This window comes from Phyllostomus discolor, chromosome 12 (genome assembly GCF_004126475.2).
Source record: "Phyllostomus discolor isolate MPI-MPIP mPhyDis1 chromosome 12, mPhyDis1.pri.v3, whole genome shotgun sequence".
NCBI classification, from domain to species: domain Eukaryota; kingdom Metazoa; phylum Chordata; class Mammalia; order Chiroptera; family Phyllostomidae; genus Phyllostomus; species Phyllostomus discolor.
This window is the reverse complement of record NC_040914.2, coordinates 40,230,562-40,249,098: the sequence shown is the minus strand read 5'-3', so window position 1 is coordinate 40,249,098 and position 18,537 is coordinate 40,230,562. Positions and strand designations below refer to the sequence as shown.

At 54.3% G+C, this 18,537-nt stretch overlaps 1 protein-coding gene across 13 annotated transcripts in view; it reads right to left on the bottom strand.

Moving 5' to 3' along the window:
- Positions 1-1,898: 1,898 nt before the first annotated feature.
- AKAP13 (A-kinase anchoring protein 13) overlaps positions 1,899-18,537 on the bottom strand; it is a 223,929-nt gene continuing 207,290 nt past the window's right edge. For 12 of the 13 annotated variants that reach the window (XM_036013131.1, XM_036013123.1, XM_036013125.1 and 9 more), the window contains 11 exons: positions 17,780-17,856; positions 17,023-17,204; positions 16,822-16,904; positions 14,487-14,681; positions 13,878-14,039; positions 13,246-13,316; positions 12,716-12,760; positions 10,051-10,101; positions 8,899-9,348; positions 7,230-7,569; positions 1,899-6,451 (listed from right to left, as the gene is read on the bottom strand). In XM_036013131.1, the coding sequence (XP_035869024.1) occupies positions 6,402-6,451; positions 7,230-7,569; positions 8,899-9,348; positions 10,051-10,101; positions 12,716-12,760; positions 13,246-13,316; positions 13,878-14,039; positions 14,487-14,681; positions 16,822-16,904; positions 17,023-17,204; positions 17,780-17,856 (1,706 nt within the window). In that variant the 3' untranslated portion in view covers positions 1,899-6,401. The remainder of the gene's footprint in view (positions 6,452-7,229; positions 7,570-8,898; positions 9,349-10,050; positions 10,102-12,715; positions 12,761-13,245; positions 13,317-13,877; positions 14,040-14,486; positions 14,682-16,821; positions 16,905-17,022; positions 17,205-17,779; positions 17,857-18,537) is intronic. The other variant, XM_036013126.1, reaches the window with a different exon arrangement.

Below are 18,537 nucleotides of genomic sequence, written 5' to 3'. Positions count from 1 at the left end.
CCACTCTGTCCCCCCTCCCCCGCCCCAGTCAGCTCTCCCACGGCGGCCCTCTCCCCTCTGCCCCTGCAGATACAGTTTCCCAGGAACGAGGGAAGTTCCACAAAGGCGCCCGGAGGGAGGAGCAGCCCCAACTTCAGTGGGGACTATTTCTAGCTGCACAGAGCAACAATTAGCATATGAAAGGAGGCCAGAGCGGCCTGGGGACGGGCCAGGCTGTAACGTGGATACCGAAGGCCGTTAGGGACGAGACGGGTGGGGGTGGGGAGGCCAGTGGGGCCCCGCAGCCCGCATTCCCTGAATCTGGGGCACACACAACCCCTCCCAAGCCCAACTCCCCTTCCCACTGCGCCCCCTTCAGGACACCCACAGGGTGGCAGAGCACCTCGCCACCCTGTAGGTGACCAGGAGGCCCCTGAAGGAATGGGGGCAATTCCTTAAGCATCCTTCTCACTGACAAAGCATCCAGGACCCGAGGCCGCTCAGGGACGAGGTGACTGGCCCCCCCCAGCGACAGGAGTTCCCAGTCTGATTTCTGAGGCCCTACAGCTCGGCTGACCTCGGTTCTGCTCGTTACTGCTTCTGAGGACAAAACACAGCCCGTGCACCCACCGCATTTTCTCCTTCCCAGGCAGGCTCTCTGCTGGCCTCGCTGGCACCTTTATTCCTGACTCAGATTTCTGTTCTGCTCTGTGGCATCGGTTACCACACTTCCTGTCCGGGCAGAGCCTCTGCTGCAACACCCAGTCTCATAAGGCAGTCTGTGGAGCACGGCTCTCCCTTGGGCATGGGGATCCGCAGGCAGAAAAATGCCGCTTTTGTGCACGGCACTCAGGGGCCAGGTCTGCGCTGTGGCAGTGGCTCCGGGCACAGCACTTCCTGTCGGGAGCTGGCAGGGGCAACAGCCTTGCGGCATGGCTGTCCAGTGTTCCTGGAGCCCCAGAGCTTCGTGCGTCTGCTGTTCTGGAAGGATGGATGGAACCTCCTCGCTCTTCTTCCTTCCCAGGCAGAGCCTGACCCCTGGCTCAGACCCAAGGACCGCGGGAGGCCTTGGGAACCGCTCTCCTGGCCCTGCTGAGGCATCTTTGTGGGACGGGCATTCAGGAGGGTAGGGGACTGGTGCAGCTGTAGTGACAGCCAAGGACAGTGAGTGGGCGAGAGGGCACCAGGGTGTCACTGGCTTGTAGGAAGCAGCTACTGCCAAGGCCAAAGGAGCCTCTTAAGGAACTGGTGCACTTCCAAGTTCACGGAGAAAGGAAGGACACTTGGCACTAGGGCAGGACTTTCTTTTCCGTTGTTGGGTGACGAGCTTGCAAGTGGCAATGCCAAGATCCCAGGCCCCTTTGCTTGACACCATATGGCACAATCCCCAGGGTCCAGGGGACGGAGGAGCCTGTTAAAGGGGCAGGCACAGCTCCTCGGGGGTGTTTCAGCAATGTCTCAGTGGAGCCTCCAGCGTTCTGCGGTCACATCCCGTCGATCCCCAGGGAGCCTGCTCCAGGCAAATAAGATTTTTCTTCCTGAATTAGGTTTTGGCAGTTGCCCTGTTTGGCGGATGGGATGGGGTGATGAAAGTTGGCCAAAAAGGCAATATAACGTTAATCTTTTCACATCGTAGAATCCACGGCAAAGGACAGTTTTACTTCATTAACTGGAAAGAGTTCTGACACTGGGCACCCTGAGGGGTTTGAGTCCCGGCTGTAGGAGAGAGTGGGAGTCCCCACGGAGACACTCAGTGCTTCAGGATCTCCTGCTTTCTGTCCTCAAACAAAAAAACAGTGTTCACTGGGGGAAAGGCTCTCGTTACAGCTGGGGAAGGGGCTACCCCTTTTACAAGGAACCCAGAGTATCCTGAGACACCCCCCAGGAAGCCCAGACGGACAGGCACACAGCAGCCACAGTGAAGACTTAGAGGACATTTATTTTTTTGGAAGGGTTGAAAAGAATTTTACAAGAATCTGAAGCCAGTAACTAAGATAAGAAGATAAATAAAATACAAAGCCAGTATGTCATGGTAAAATTCCAGAAAACACTGAAAAAAAAAATCTTTATAGTTTAAAACAGCTTTTTACTTTATACATAATTACAAATTACTGTACAGCATCTTGGTTTTAACCACTTTTTATTTCATAGGATTTAGCACAGAAATGCTCACGTAGCATCGGAAACGACGAGCAGAAGCAGAGGTACGAGGTGTGTGCGATCACCCTCCCGCACATCCTGGCGCCGCCCCGCGCCCCCGGCGGGGTGACAGGGTACGTGACACACAGGAAACCACAGGCTGAACACAGCCACAGGGCGGGTCCCTGGCGGAGCGCTCTCGCTGCCCTCCGGTCAGGCGGCTGCAAAGGCAGAGGTGTTCAAGCGGGGGTGCAGACCCGGGGTGCACAGAGGCCGGGGGCGCAGACCCTCTGGCTCCCAGCAGGGAGGCCCTGGCACCGGCCGACTCAGACTGGGCGTGTGCAGCAGGTCCGCACCGTCTGTGGTGCGAGAGACTTGAGCCACTTGGGTTTGCCCATCTTCAAACCTTAGCGAGATGGAGAACTACTGCAAGGCCTGTCATCTTTCTGACAAATTAAATTGAGCCAGGAGGCCATGGAAAGAAGCCTTTGTTTTGTCTTTTTCTTTTTATGGCAGCATTAAAATACTTCTCATTTTAAAACCTGGCCAGCAGGCAGTAGATTCTAAACTCTGGTTAACGAGGAATGTTGTGCTATGTTGAAGGAAAAAGGAGGAACCGAACCGAAACCAACTCTCTGCCCCCAGCCTTGTCTCTGAGGGCCGGTCAGAAGAGCAAACAGGCTGGCACCCGGCCAGTTGGGACCTGGGTCGTGTGCATGTCCACCGGCCCTGCTAAAGGCAGGCAGGCAGGCAGGCAGGCAGGCACACCTCTCTCTCAACCTCTGCCAACCACGCACTCCACAGGCACATTTCCGGCTCCACACTGCACGGGCATCCAAGCAAAGGGGTGGCGGGGGACAGGGGCTGATGTTGATGCCCTTTTGCAGTGTCCCCTCCAAGCGGTCCATCCTCTTTATGGCCACGGGAGCCCGCCCACCAGGACCATCTCTCTAACGCCCTCCCAGGGCTTGGCTGTCCTCTGGGCACAACCGGCCACCCATCGACGCCAAAGTAAACTGCCGTTCCCATGTCTGTTCCAAAATCCTCGGGAAGAAAGAAACAGCTGCAGGTAAAGAGCCCTGGAAACAGAAGGATGAAACAGGAACCACTTCAGTAAACTGAAACTTCTGGATCAGGTTCTGGCCTCTAAGACTGTGGCTCTAACTTTTACTTCCGACAGCCTATGTTATTAACCCCTCCACGCCATCTCCCCTCCACTCAAGAAGGGTCCGACAAACCCCAAGGCTCTTACACATCTGTGCTCACTGCCACTCACGCCGGGGTGGGGGGGAGGGCGGGGGACGAAGGGAGCAGACGAGCGAAGGGACGACCTTCAGTGGCATTACCCTGAGACATAAGAGGAAAAGGGATAAGGTTCGTACCTTTCCAAAAACCATCTTGACACAGGTGCCTTGCCCACAGACAGCCCTTGTGAGGGGAGAAGATGGCGTGTTGGCAAAGGCTGAATTATAGCAATTTGCATGTTTTTAACTCTCTCCATGTTCAAAGAAGAAACCAGTCGACACAGGTGTCACCACAATGAAGCCAACTTGCTGACGGCCTGCAAAGTGCACGTGCCACCCAGGCAGGATGACAGCCACTGAGATGATGTAACTGAGAGAAGATACACCCTCCTTCCAGAAAATTTACTAGGTTCTGAAAATCTGGGGACTCTGGGAGGTTGTCTCCCTCCACCCCCCAAAACTTAAACTCAATCTGGGGCACCTGACTTCTGGGGCTTGATGGAGAAGCACAGCTTTCTCACATGGGACGACCCCAGGGAACTGAATCCGCGTCGCCCTGGAAGACAACCGCTCGTCATGGGGAAGGCTCCCAGACAGGGCTCAGCCTGGCTGGCCACAGCCGTTCTCGGGGCCAGAAGCACAAGTGCAGCAGCTGAAGCCCTGAGCTCCACGCCCAAGGGGAGACACCACGGCGGGTGGAGAGCACGGGTCTGTGGGGCCGAAACCCCAGCCGCGCTGTGCGGCCCGGTCCAGTGCTCAGAGCCCGCAGCGCCTCTGCAAAGGGCACTCGTGACCGCCAACCTCTTGGGCACGAAGCCCTTCCTGTTTGCAGCCCGGAGCACAGGTGGCCCGGCCCACGCCGACCCAGAGGAAGGAGGTTTGCCAGGGCCCCTTCTGGCAGAGCACTTCTCTCTGTGCAACACGGAGCCGGGGGCTGCCTCCAGCAAGTGACACACGGAGTTCCACGCGGCTCCTGGGAAAGCCAGCACAGCCACAGCTGCACCTTGAAGCTGGGGGCCTGGCAGAAGGAAGCAAGCAACGTAGCTTTTGCTGTTTAGGGTCTTTGGGTGGGGGGGGGGCGTGGGGGTATTACATCATGATTTCAAGAGAAAGCTCAGTTTCTTCCCTAAAGTCTATTACTGAAAGGTAAGAAATCTCAATGACAAAAACAGGCAAACGTCCCTCACAGGCGGCCAGTTTCTTAGCTCTCAAGCAGGAAGACATCCCTCGAGCAAAGAACGAGGTGGGGTGGGAGGAGGGAAGGAAAGGGACCCCTCCCCCAGTGGTAATTTCTTTGGGGCCTTCAAGGCACTTTGACAGACGCCGAGGAGCGAGCAGGCGGGCCGCTGTTCCTTCTCCGTAGTGATCAGGTAATAGTTGAAACCGTTGGAGTAGTATGTTCACCCTTATCACACACACAGACACACACAGGCACACACAGGCACACACAGACACACACAATAAATAAAACAAATCTAGGCTAACAATTTTAAACCAGACCTCTTTCAAATAAACTGAAAGATAAATATCTCCATCTGCAAGGCCAGCTTGCAATTCATCAACAAGCACCAAGTTACAGGGGTTTTTTTTGTTTTTAAAAAGTATGGTCAAAGACCCGGCTCCTAAGGGGCGAAAGCAGGAATCAAAGGCCACATTTAAAGCAGAGAATTGTCCCCAGTCTCGCCCCCTGGGAGCTCCCAGCGTGGCAGGCGTGTGAGGCCTCGGAGGGAAACGTCACCCATGAACCGTCCTGCACCTGCCAGCCGGTGACAAGCTGAAAACAGACACAGATGCCAACGCCGAAGGAAAAGGAGGAGAAGGGAAAAGAACATGAAACACAGGTGGCATAAAACACAGGCATCATCAAGCATCCGAGTGTAAGAACCAACAAACCTTTAAATTAAAAAAAATTTTTTTTAAGAAATTAAATTTTGCCAAGGCCCCGTGACACAGAATGAGAACCTTCGCAAGCCACGCCTGGACCGGCTCTTCTGTCTGCACTGGTGGAAGCTCACACCTTCACTGGCCCTCCTCCTTGGCCAGCTGTCCCAGTACAGGGTGGGGACAAGCTCCCTGCGGGGGGGGCATGCGGTCCCTATTGGTGGAACGTGGAGGGGACCGCTGTCTCCCACAGGGAGGGTCAGGCAGGAGCAACTGCTCTCGGGGGGTACTGCACAAGGTCTCAGGAACATTGCCAGGAGGCCGTGGCCATTTCTGAATGGTCAGTGACAACCAGAAAGTGTCACGCTGCAAGGGTAACAGTGAGGAGGCCTCTCTACTTCATCTGTGCCGGGAATACGTGGCAAACACCTTGGAAAGCCAGTGCAGAGTTTCTTCCGGAACTGACCAATGAGATCGCTAGAGGCTGTGACTGAAATACCAAAACCAAGCTGGTGCAGCTCTCATGGTTTTGAAACGCACCAGGTCCATTCTCACTGGTTTTCACAAATGCTTGTCATCCCTTCTGAAATGAAATGAGAAACCCATGTCCACAGGGGTGAGGCGGGCGGGGGACGACACCGCCTCGGGGGCCTAGCAGGCGAGAGGCCGAGCGCCTGCGAGCCACCTGCAGGGAGTGTCTGGGACCGAAGGTGCACGGTTCTGCCGCACCCCCGTCGGTGCCGACGGCTACCGTCTACGCGCACACAGGAAGTCCACACTGCCTGCCGTCCGGCTTTCAGGTGTGTTCCCCAGAATGAAAGGAAGCCAGCACGCGCCCCTCATCTGGAAACGTTCGTTCAGCTTTTAGGAATTCCTGACATGTCCCAAACCAGCACCTGGACTTCGGGGGACACTCTTCTCAGGGTAACATCCTCAGGTAGGCCGGCCCCAGCCCGAGAGTCGAGGGCAGTGACCTGGGTGGGTAAGTCTGGGGCCACCTTACCCACCCTGACGCTCGGGACCACTCGTTCCCCAGGTCCACGGCCCGAGGTGGCGCGGAGCAGTAGACGCTGGTGGAGCACGGTGTCGACGGGACGGAGTGGGCACGCAGGGACGCAGGGGGGCAGGGCTGGCGACACTGCCGGCAGAGGAATGGGGTCAGCAGAAGATCTCTTCACCCTCTGTGGGCACCTCTGATGCAGGGCCGTCTGGAAATGGGGAAACCGAGGAGGGAAAAGAGAGTCAGAAAAGAGGCGGACACCCTCTTTCGGTCCCCAAACACAGACAGATGACGGGCCCGGTGGGCCGTCAACAGCCCGCACGTGGGTTCCCTAGCCAGTTCCATGAGTGAGGTCCAGCGATGCCTGTCACTCCCCACTCCTTCCTTTCCCTCTGAAGAAGCACTGGACTTCCTGTTCATAAACAGACCAGCAACAAACTCCTCTTTGACCTCACATGGAGGGAGCGTGCAATCGTTCTGGGGGGGTGAGGACGGGGATGCCCGGCTGAGCGGTCAGTCACAAACTCTGCGAGGGCAGGCACACCAGTTACTCCCCGAGCTGCAGGCTCCTGGCCCGTGTTGGAGTTAGCCCCGCCTCCTCCCCACCGTCCCTTCGAGGAGTCCACGTGATCTCGGAATGCTCACCGAGTGCGAGTTACTATTATCCATCACTGGACTCGGTGGACACAGGAAGGTGGGAAAGACTGAAAGTGCCCCCTTTAGGAGGGTTTACATCCCTTAATTAGATAACAAACACCTGAAAACAAAGACCGCCCTCTACTCTGCACAGTGCCTCAGAGGAGGCTCCGAGAGGCTCGCTGAATTACTGCCTCAGTCCTTCTCGGGCAGAGCAAGTGGGTTGGGTGAGAAGTCAGGTGGTTGGGCTTTCATACACCTGAACAGCCCTTTCGTCAGCCTGTCCCATGCCCACCCCCTCCTCAGAACCCAAGACAAGACGGCCACAGGAAGACAGGCATGTGACTCACCACGGGGCTGCGAGCGGTCTCCTTTGCTCTTCTTCTTCTTCTCCTTCTTGTCCTTTGTCTTTGGTAACCCAAACAGGCGTGTGGTGGAAGAGGAGGAGGTGGGCACCGGGGTCTGGCTCGGACCCTCTGGGACTTTGCTGGTCTGGCTGGTGGAACTCAGTATGTGAAAAGGCCCCTTATCTTTCTGTGTCCGAGAAATGCTGTTCCTTTTGGGGGACACTGAGGGATCTGAGTCCAACGAGCCCGATTTGGCTATCGAAGGTGCAGAAGGCAAGGGGGACTCCTCGGGGTTGGGGAGGAAGGACGGGATCTTCAGCAGCTTGGTGTGTCGATGTGAAACCTGCACACGTGCAGAGAAGGGGTCGCTGAGAGGCCGCGGCGCCCGGGGCCCACCGGGTGGGTGCTGGCCCAGGGCAGCTGGTGGGCCAGCGCGGTGCGACCCGCCTCCCTGGGCTCCCCGGTCCTCAATATAGAAAGATGCAGAACTCCTTTCCTGCCCTCCCCCAAGTAGTATCTACGAAAATGTTAAAAATATCACCTTGGACACCATTACCGTATTCACTATATGTGCGTCACATCAGCATCGTACGGAATTAACAGGACCTTGGATGAGGCAGCTTAAAAAAGAACCCCCCCTCCCTGGAGAAACAGGGGAGCTGCTGATCTGAAAACTGACTTCCACAGGGATGCAAACCAAAGCGGGAGCGAGAGGAAGACGAGCAGCCTACTACGCACTCTCTCCAGCCTGTGGAAGCCCCGCTGACAGGACTGGGGGCGGAGCCCGTCCTGTGCCTGGAGGAGCAGTGCAGAGCCACTGGCTGCTCCCCCCATTCAGGTGACAGAGGACCTCTGCAGACAGCGAAACTGCGCCTCCTACAGGATGGGAGTATAATTTCCTTTCACGGTCCAAGGTCAATCAATCAATCAAACGGCATCTACAAGCGACCTGTGTGCTCAGGCTTTTCACCTGCCACGAGTGTCTGTGTCCCAGAGCCGCCACCGAGTCTCACGCAAAGAAGAGCGGGAGCCAGTGGCTGCGGAAGGAAAAGCCTCCTTCCCACGGGAGTGACAGCCACAGGAAAAGGAAGTCTTCACCCGCACCCCCAAGCAGGAGAACCCCTCCACAGAAGAGCAGCTGCTCCCTCTGGGGAGAGGGTGGCGGCTCTTCCCTGTAACTGACACCCCCTGAACCCACCGCCTGTCCTTACTGTGACCCACACGCATCAGAGCCACTTACTGCTGCCTGGTGTTACTGCTGCCTGGTGTTCACAGGCACTGTGTGGCCCCTAATCCGTGCTGTGCACCCCCTGCCCCACCCCGTCCGCTGCAGGTCCCTTCAGGGGGTGACAATTCTGATTTCTTACATGGCACAGAGCAGGAGGGGTGGCCCCTGAAATTGTCTCAGACACGCTGCGGAAGTGCCCGTCAGCTCCAAGTCTCTGACAACTTCCTGACCAAATCCCCAGCATTTCCATTCTCTCAGCCTCTTGGAGATGAAAAAACGAGAAAAAGACCCGCTTCCTCACCTGCCCCTTTTAGTGTAAGAGATACTCTACAGAAACAGCCTTTACGTCTTGGCTGGCCGGCCTCCTTCCGGTGCTCTGCACACGAGGGCTCTTCACTGTACCCACGACAGGTGCAGCAAACCCCTTCTGCTCGGGGCTCTTACCTGACAGGCGTCGCGGTCCATCTGCCTCTGGCTGAGCCGCTCCGTGTCCCGTTTCAGCTGCTCCTGCTCCCTCTCCAGCTGTTTCTGGGCCGTGCGCAGCCTCTCCAGGTCATACTGGTAGGCGCCCTTCTTCTGCTGGAGCTCCTCCCGGTCCCTCTCCAGGTCCTGCTGCGCCCGCTGCACCTCCTCCTCGCGCTGGGCCAGCCGGGCCTCACGCTCCTGCAGCGCCCGCTCCCGGGCCTCCCACTCGCGCTCCCGCCTGCGCTTCTCCTCCAGGTGCTGCGCCTGCTGCTTCTGCAGGTTGGCCAGGTCCTGGCGCTGCTTCTCCAGGCTGCGCTGCTTCTCCTGCTCGATGAGCGAGCTGGGGCGGGACAGGCTCCGGGTGAGCGCCCTCTCGGCCAGCAGCAGCTTCTGGTCCTCGATGTAGGTGTCCTGCTGCAACACCACCCCCTGGGGGAGACACCAGAGGAGACAGATGCACCTCTGGCCAGGGGGACAGCGAGCTTCCTGCTTCCTGTCCCCCTGACCCAGTCCCTGGGGGCACTAGTCGCTAGACAGAGTACACTGTGCTCTCATTTAAAGCTGGTCTGGGAAGAACACTCCAGGAGAACTGTGGGCAGTCAGTCATCAAACAGGGACGCCCACGGTGCAGGAACTCAGCGTTCTGTCAGACTTGGTCACGTGCAGTCTGCAGGCGCCAGCATTGGTGTGGAGTATGTTTTGCAGGTGGGGGCAGGTAGGATGGGATTAGCTAGCTCTTAAAGAACGAAAGTGAGCAGAATTGGAAGATGTTCCCGGGAAGTATAAAGAACAGCTGTTTCGAAAGGGCCCTGCTATCCAAACAGCACGGAGAGAAACGGGACAGGGACACTGGTAACCCTACTAAACAAAGCCTCTCTGGAGTGACAGGAGGGCCCGAGGGCGTGCTGGCGCCTCCTGGGGCATGGCTGCTACAGAACTGCCATCCACCAGCTGTCCACCCTAACCGCTGCGTCCTGTGACCCCCCTCCTCATCGCGAGAGCCACTCTTCTCTAGACCGAGGGCCCTGGACACTCATAAGAAACCTACAAATGCAAAGTCCAGGCCAATGCACCCTCTTGACCGTCCCTGTGGAAAGAAGGAAGTGAAGGGGGAGAGGGAAAGGCACGCACCTGCAGAGTGCTGAGGAGCTGGTGGAGATGGACGATGCTCTGGGCCACCTGCTGTGGAGGGAACACAGGGACAGGTCTGGTCAGGACTGAGCCGCACGCCCGCCACCCATCAGCCAGCTGACCGGGTAACCTCCCCACGCACAGCAAGGTGCTTGCACGGGAACAAAGTACTTTCAAACTGAAAGCACCAAGAGAAAAAGCAGGTCCAGTTAGCCAAGAGAAACAAAACAAGACCAAACAAATGACTGTGTGCAGGAGGGACATCGGCACATGGTACTGTAGAGAAAGCTCCGATTATTTAAAGCGACGGGCACAAAAACGACGTGCCTACCCATCGAACAGAAAAGAAAGCCTGGAAGCAAATCGTAAGAGTTTAGTATATGATAGAAGGAGCATGTGTAAATCAACGGAGAATATTCAATGAATTTTCCTGAGAAAACTGGCTAAATCATTATAAAAATCTAAGTTTGAATCCTGGCTCACACAAGAAAAACATTCCGATACATTAAAATGCCAAGTATTGAAAAAGGAACTATGAGAAAATAGGAGAATGTCCTCCTGACCCTAAAACAGGGAATGCAATGGAAGAAACCACACGCATACACAAAAACCTTCAACTTTCACTATGTAAAACGTACAATTAAAAGGCAAAAAGGACACACTGACCAGAAAGTCAAATAAAAATTACTTGATTTAAAGAAGCCTTCATACATCAATAAGAAATGAATATTCTCATAGGAAGACAGGCCAGGAATGCAAACCAGCAATTTATAAAAGAACTACACATGGTCAACTGTACAATGTATTACAAATGATTCAGCTTTACTGGAAATCACATCAATGCCAAATACAGAGATACCACTGGAACACCTCAAACCAACAAAATGTCAATCGAAAAATGAAAATCCCCGATGCCGGTGAAGAAAGGCGAGGAGGAGCCTGGGCCCCGACGGCGGGGCTGCGATCCGAGGAACCTCCTTTCCAGGGAGCAGAGCACGCACAGAGGTGGGGAGCACGCCTGGACACGGAGGTCTGGGCTGCGTCACGCAGACAGCAGAGCAGCAGAGACAGAACCAGTCACCCCTGGAGAGGTTACATAAGTTCTGGGGCACGACACCCCACTATGCCCCCGTGACTGAGCATGTCCGAATCAATGTGCTCGGGGGAAATGCTTCTAATGTGTGTGAGAAAAAAGCTTCAGGACGGGACGCTCCGGGGAGCAGCGATACAAGCCGTGTAACACTATTTTTATACCAGTCACACTCACACACACTCAGACACACCAATGTGTGTTACGTAGAAGAAAAGGCTGGAAACAGAAGCACTGAATGTTTAACCCCAGTTACTTCTCAGTGGCGAGATTATGTTTCCCTATTCTATTTTGTGTACATTATTGGACAGTTTTCAAATTTTCTGCCATGAATACATTATTCCTGTTACGATACTTAAGACACACAAAAAGTACTTCTCAGGCTTAGGCATATCTGAGAATGCCTTTAACCCCTCACTTAAGCTTACTGTTAACAGCAGAGGGAGGGGGTGTCACAGAAGGCTGGGCATCTGCAGTGTGGAGCCCAGGCCGCAATGCCCGGAAAACACTGGTCTTGTTCTGTCTCTTCCCTGCCCCTTCTCACTAAATACAGGGCAGAGGCCGCCACATGGAAAAGTCAACAAAAAGCTAACTTTCAAGCAGCAGACACCGGGAGCAACGGGCTGTGCAGGGGAGCAGGTCCGTCCCACTGAAGGGTAGACACGGAAGGGCCTTCCCTCAGGGCACTGCGGTGTGTGGGCTCCCACGCCCACAAAGAGAAAACGACACCCCTCTGTGCTTTAGAAGAAAAAAGGAAAGGTCCCATTAATGTAGAATCTGAAAACAACACTTCCCAGGAATTTAGGGTCTAGGTAGAGAGCTCGAAGAAACACAAAGGCGGCCCCGAGAGGCACGCCTCCCGAAGGCCACTGTCGTGTGCAGGGTTCCAGTCCCCTGACACGCAGAACCGCACGCGCAGAGGAAACGGAGTCTGCAGGGCACGGCGGCCTCGAGGACTCTTCCGGAGGCGGAACCGGGGAGGGGCAGCCAGGGAAAGAAGTGCCGGTGCCCTGCAGGACCGGCGGGCCTCAGCTGAAGGAAGGCAGGAAAGCCTCCAACCAGAGCCCGAACTCTAACGAGCAGGACACTGAGGCCACTTTCAGAGCGACACACGTGTTATATGAAGAGCAGGGCTCAAGGAAGGGAGCTCCACGTGAGGCCCTGCAGGATAAGAAATGACCTCACAGCGCTGCCCACAGATTAACCCGCCACACTGCAGACGAGTGGCTCTTGTGGCCCAGGCTCGGGTGGCAGGAAAGGCGGCTACAGACTGTGCTCCGGGTGCTTGCACTGGAGAGAGACGCCTCTGAGGAGGCTTCACAGCCGGCGGACAGAGAAAGCAGGAGTCCTCTCCGGAGCAGAGAAGCAGAGGCCACACCACCAGCAGGCAGAGCAGTGGGGTAGCGCCCAGGCAACGCCCTGGGCCGGGGGAGAGCAGGACGGGACACCCGCATGGTGAAGCACGCAGAGCACGGCCAGGAGTCGGCCTGTTTACCCCAGCAAAACAAAAATGAGCATTCCCAACCTAGCAATTATAATACAATCATACTCTTCAATAGCTCGTAACGTCCTTACCTCATTGTTTCTTTTAAGTATAAATGCCAGGTTAGCATTTCCACCCTATAAAACAAAAAACATGCGTTTTAAAAATACGGAGGTCCTGAGGCAGGAGCCGCATCTCGAGTGTGTCTCGGCCGTGCTGTGGCGTCCCACGTCCGCCCTCTCCTACCACAGCCTCCCACTGCAGGGGGGAGGGGGGATCTGACGCTGAGCTGGTTCTCACGCCTTGTGAAGAGTCCAGGTTGGTTTGGGCATTTAAACAAACCTCCTGACAAAACTGGTCCTGCCAGGGCCCTAGGGGGTCAGGCTCTGGATGTACACATGAAGCTCTAAGCCAGAGAGACCAAGTGGCCAGCAATATGTGAACTCTTGACTGTACTGTGTGTTTAAAAATGTGCTTTCCTCTTAAAATAAAGTAGAAAATGAAAACAGCAAGTCAGACATGCAAAATGAGATCAGAGTGGATGAATTTGATGGACGGTGAACTCAGAGGGAGTGCTAAGAAGGTCTCAGTGTATTTTAGGGGCGGGGGGGTGGGGGAATACCTTTTTCAGACCACTATCCGACTCTGTTCTCCTAAGATCTTGGCCATCATCTGCCTCTTCCTTATCACCTCCTGAACAAAGAAATAAATTTGTTTTTAGAGGCTGTGAAACAGATTAGCCAAGAAAAGAATACAAGATATATGCCCTGGCTGGTGTAGCTCAGTGGATTGAGCTCGGGCTGTGAACCAGGCATCGCAGGTTCGATTCCCAGTCAGGGCACATGCCTGGGTTGTAGGCCATGGCCCCCAGCAACTGCACATTGATGTTTCTCTCTCTCTCTCTCTCTTTCCCTTCCCTCTCTAAAAATAAATAAAAATCTTAAAAAACAACAGAAATCTTTAAAAAAATACAAGATACATAGCTTAGGGATGTGATATTTCTGAATCCTACAAGAAGTCAAAGAATGGGGTGGCAGCTAGGTGATTATTAATTTTTATTGATGCAGAACAACTAGGAGCAACAAGAGAAGTATTACTGCTCCTCTGACTACAGCGTAGCTGAGATCCAGGAACGTCTTTATTGCTCAAAACCAACGTGGCACTGACAGAAGTTCTTGAGTGTTTTAGCAGCTAGCTACTTAGGAGGAGCGTCAAGGACCGATTATAAAAGCACATGGCTTCAAAGTCACTTACCTTTTGAAGCGTTCATCTGGTGACTGTCGAATCCGCCGAAGGTCTCTGCTCTCCGGGGCAAGGACACGGGGCCGACCGCGCCTTCCTGCCCAGCGGGGCTGCCGACAGCCTGCCCGAGCGGGCCCCCCAGGCCTCCACTCACCAGGTTCTGAAGGATCTCCACTGCAGAAAGAAAACATGAAATTTTACACATTAAAACCCCAGATCCCTTGAAGTTAAATTGTGGGGAAAAGAACGGGACGGGGGGAGCTATACCTTAAACTTCAGCCATCAAAAAACAGGAGCAAGACTGCACTAGAGCGTCTATGAAGAGGCACCTGGCCACAAAACCGTAAGGAAACCTAAGTGCCTCCTGTAAAAATCACAATCTGTGTTCTTTTTTGGAGGGAGGGAGGGGAGCTTTGATGGGGGCAGGACATGTGGAAGGGTTAGGGTGTCTGCCACATTTTATTTCTTAACCTGGGTAGTGGCAGCAAGATGCTACCTGCGAACTCACAAAACTGAAGTGTTGTTTTCTGTGTATGTGTGTGTTTTACAGTAAAAAGTAATATTCGTGTATAAACCACGTTGGGAGGTGATGCAGAAGGGGCAACACTGAACAGAAATTACCCTCATTCATTGCACTTTTCATTAAAGGTCCTCCTTTGAGAGCCTCTTCTGTGTTGGCACGGAAGAGGACTCGAGGGCTCTGAGTTGGGGAGCATTCCTCTGGCAAAGGGGTGCTGCACTCAGCCATGTCCCGGAAGATCATCTCCTTTTCTTCCAGTAAGAGCAGGATCTGTTGGTCCTTTTGCTGAAGTTGTTCTGCAGGGTGGACAGAGAAAAGGTCTGGTGATTTGACTGCTGAGACCCACGCGCCACCTTGTGGTAATTTATGGGACAGCACAGAGGATACCAGCAGTTTTTTTCCCCTTTATTATTTTTCATCATGACGGCTGAACGAAGTTTTCATTCTGTAACTTCTACCTGGTAAAAACTATCCTGGGCCTTTCTAGGCGAACAGCGGAATTTCTGACAGCACACACTGCACTTCTGTCTCCACTGCCCTGCTTCCTGCTACTTTCTCACTCCCCTGCTTCTCTGGCTTCCGCCCATCGCTACGTCCCCTCCTCCCAAGGCCGCCCTCCCTCACAGAACCTACGGAGGTCTCTCATGGCACCCTTTCCAGCACGGATGATCCCCCCCACCCCTCAAGCTGTCTCACTGCCTCCTTTGAGGACATCTTTGGTCCCCTTCCTAAAATCCTCTCTCAGCACAGAACTGTAACCTGCAGTGGAACCTCTGGGGTCCCCCTGGCTCCATCTGGGCTGCCATTTGTCCCTGACACACTTTCCTCTTGGGGATCTCCCTCCCTCCCACGGCTTCAATTACTTCACAGGTGCTGACGGCCCACAGAAAGTGTCCCAGAGCCTACCCTCCTTCGTGAGCATCAGATCAACGTGCCCCACTGTCCAGCGGTGACCGCCACTTAGAAGCCTCGTTCTCAGCGTGTCAGAAACCTCATCTCACTCTCGCCCTCCCACCACCTCCCTGCAGCCTGTGACCGCTTCCTCAGGCCAACAGGTCTGCGCCCTCTAGCTTACTCAAGCTGGAGTCCCGGGAGAGGTCACCTGCTCACTCTCCTAGTCACTTGGGTCCTTACCTCTTACTCGGGTCCACCCCCTCCAGCCCATTTCTCACTGAGCCTTTCCCAAGCCTCCCTATTGGTCTTTCTACTCCCAGAGGTTCCCCAACTCCCTCAAGCAAGTCTCCCAACTGGCTTCAATACTAATTCAAAGATTTAAGTTTAAATTTTGCTAAAAACAGTGTATCATCATTCCCTTGTTTGCCTTTCAAGACCTGCTGCCTGAATCTCCCAACCCTTAGCCTCGGCCCCCCCGACAGTCCTACCCGGCCACTCCCTGGCGGACACGGGAAGGCCTTTCCCACAGCCCTCGGGCCTCGCCATGCACTTGGTGGCCTGTCACTCACGTGCACCTCCCTGGCCAGAGTGTGGGCTTCCCAACACAGGGCCTCTGTTTTAGGAATCTCTGCATCCCTACCACCGAGCAGGGTGCCTGGCCAGGTGCTTCCTTCACGTGAAAAGCAGTTTACCCCTGTCGTCCTCATCACAGGCCAACACATCTGATGTAAGTCTGGCCCCGGTTTCAGTCTGTCCACCTCTCCCTGCCCCCGCCCCACCACCAAACAGAGTGTTATCGCTTTGTTCAGCGTGAAGGACTGAGTGAACTCCTTGGGTGCTTACATTTATTTGACGCTATCCAAAGCCCAGAGCTTACTGCAGAACATTAAGTAAGCACCGGCAAACAGATGAGCATCAGGCTCTGCTGTTTAGAAAGAGGGAGCAAAACCCGGGCTCTGCCACCAGCGGCGGCTGGGCCTGGCCTGCTCGGCCTTTCTGGGCCCCGGCTTCCTCAGCTGCACAACAGGCATGAGAATGCAGGTCTTGCAGGGTGCTGACAAGACTACACAAAACAGCGGGGGCTTTTAGTAAGCAGTGGTCAGGCATAATCACTGGACACCCTCTCCCCAGACCACCTCCTAACTCACGTGTGAGTGTCCAGCACCATTAACCCAGGTAACTAATGTAAAAGCAGATTAACTAGAAGATTATTTTCCTCAAGTACCTTCCTTTCCTGTTTTTGTCTCAGATGTGACCATGATTTTTGAAAATTCTTCTACGACAAGGGGCCCAAGAACACTGATACTGAAAGAAGAGAATCAATATTCCTTCCATCTAGGGTTCAACACATTCTCATAGCTGTCTGGTACCAGGGCCGTGTCAGCTCAAACAGGGTTCTCCTTTGTTAACAGCTCTCCATCTCCCTGTCCCCGGGGGCCTGCCGGGGCCGCTCCGGGACCCAGGCCCTGGGAGGAACCACAGTCTCCTGCAACAGCAGACCGTCCACGGACGAGGGCCTCAGACCCCTCCCAACGGCGTTACCTTTCAATTCCCGGGCTTTGGTGTCCAGCATTTTCTTTTCTTCCTCATTTTCACTAGGGATCCCTTCATCTTCATCTCTGTTCCTAAAAGAACCAAAATAAAACAGAACGAAACATTCCTAAGACACCCTTGACGCTGGGGACTGCCCAGCAGACTCTGAAGCCACAGAGGCACGGGGAGGCCGGGCCGTGGGGAGCTTACAGGGTGTTCATCGTGTCCTGGATGATCTGGATCCAGCTGTTCCGCTCTTCTTTGGAGCTGGCGTGGACCTCCACCATCTCCGGGTCCTTCATGCCCATGCTGATCAGGAACAAGCCTTTCTCCTCGTGCGCTACTTCCCTCACGATCAGCTTCTTCAAGGAAATCACCGTGGACTTCTGGTCCTGGAAAGGGGGAGAGGGCGGGAGTGAGAAACGCACACAGCCTCCTGACTTCAATCTCAGGGCACACCAGACGCCTTTTAAAAGCGTGTGTGCTAACAAACAGCAGCGGAAGTAGGACAGATAATGAGAGATACCTCACGATTTCACTCACATTTTACCAAACAGAAAAAGAGTTCCGTAAAGGAAATGACAGTTTATGGCCATAAAGGTTTTAGTCATGTTTTCTACACGATGAACCCTCGCACGTTCTCACAGAATCTGGGTGGCAACGTTATCAATTAGCATGATTTATGGGGCATAACATGTGAGAAATACCCCAGTGATCGCATGCCCAAGGCTCTCAAAAGGATTGTAAGTTAACAGAAAATAATTTGGGGGGGGGGGGGGCGGCGCAGACAGAAAATGTTAAGAGTATACAAGAAATTACTCAGAGGAATGTGCCCTGAGCCAGGTAATTTTGAGTGGACGGGAGGCCAAAAATACAGTGTTTCGTTTATGCTCAACAGTCACCTCTAGCTGCTCTGAACACTATCCTTAATTACAATCAAGAGGAGACCGCTAACAGTTCCGCTTACCAATGACGCAAAGATGTATTTCTGGTCTTTTTCTTGAAGGAAAACCAGGATGTCAGTCAGCAGAACTGCTTGAACCTCTGTCGTGTCAGGGCAGGGAAGAGAGAACAGTGACTAGTTAGCCGTTTGGTACCATCAGGGCACTTCTATTAGTAATTCAGAGCAGAACGGGTCAGAGACGACCCTCCTCCGAGGCAGCCGTCCTACATCCGGCCACAGCCCGTGTCTGGTCGGTAGAGTTTGAGAGGCACTTTACACTGGGATCCTTACCACCAATGCCTTGCCGTGGAAAAGGATAAGTATTTAGTTCTGGAGAGAGACAGCCCACAAGGCAAGATTTCAAGCATAAACTACTCTAAGAATACAACCGAAGAGCAGGACCTGAAGAGAAGTACACAGCGACACAGCCCACCAAACGCTCAGGTCACAGCACTCCTCCTCTCCCGACTGTAGCGATGGGAAAGGCGTGGGATAGCAGACAGGGCAGCTGCCAAGAGGTGATGCAGAAGGATGTCTAAGCTAACGAGAGGTAGGCTTCACATGCCCGGAGAACAGGAAGGGCCGCCCACCGCCCTGACTCCACAGGCTCGTGGGCACAGCGGCGCCGTGTCCAGTCAACCTCAGCCCCTCCTCTGTGCCACGGAAAGAGCCCTCTCTGCTTCTCACGTGAAATAAAAGAAAACCTAAATGAACACCTCTAGTTGGACCTAGGGGCAGAAAGAATGCCACAAACTCTTGCTCTAATTCTCTAGGAGCACAAA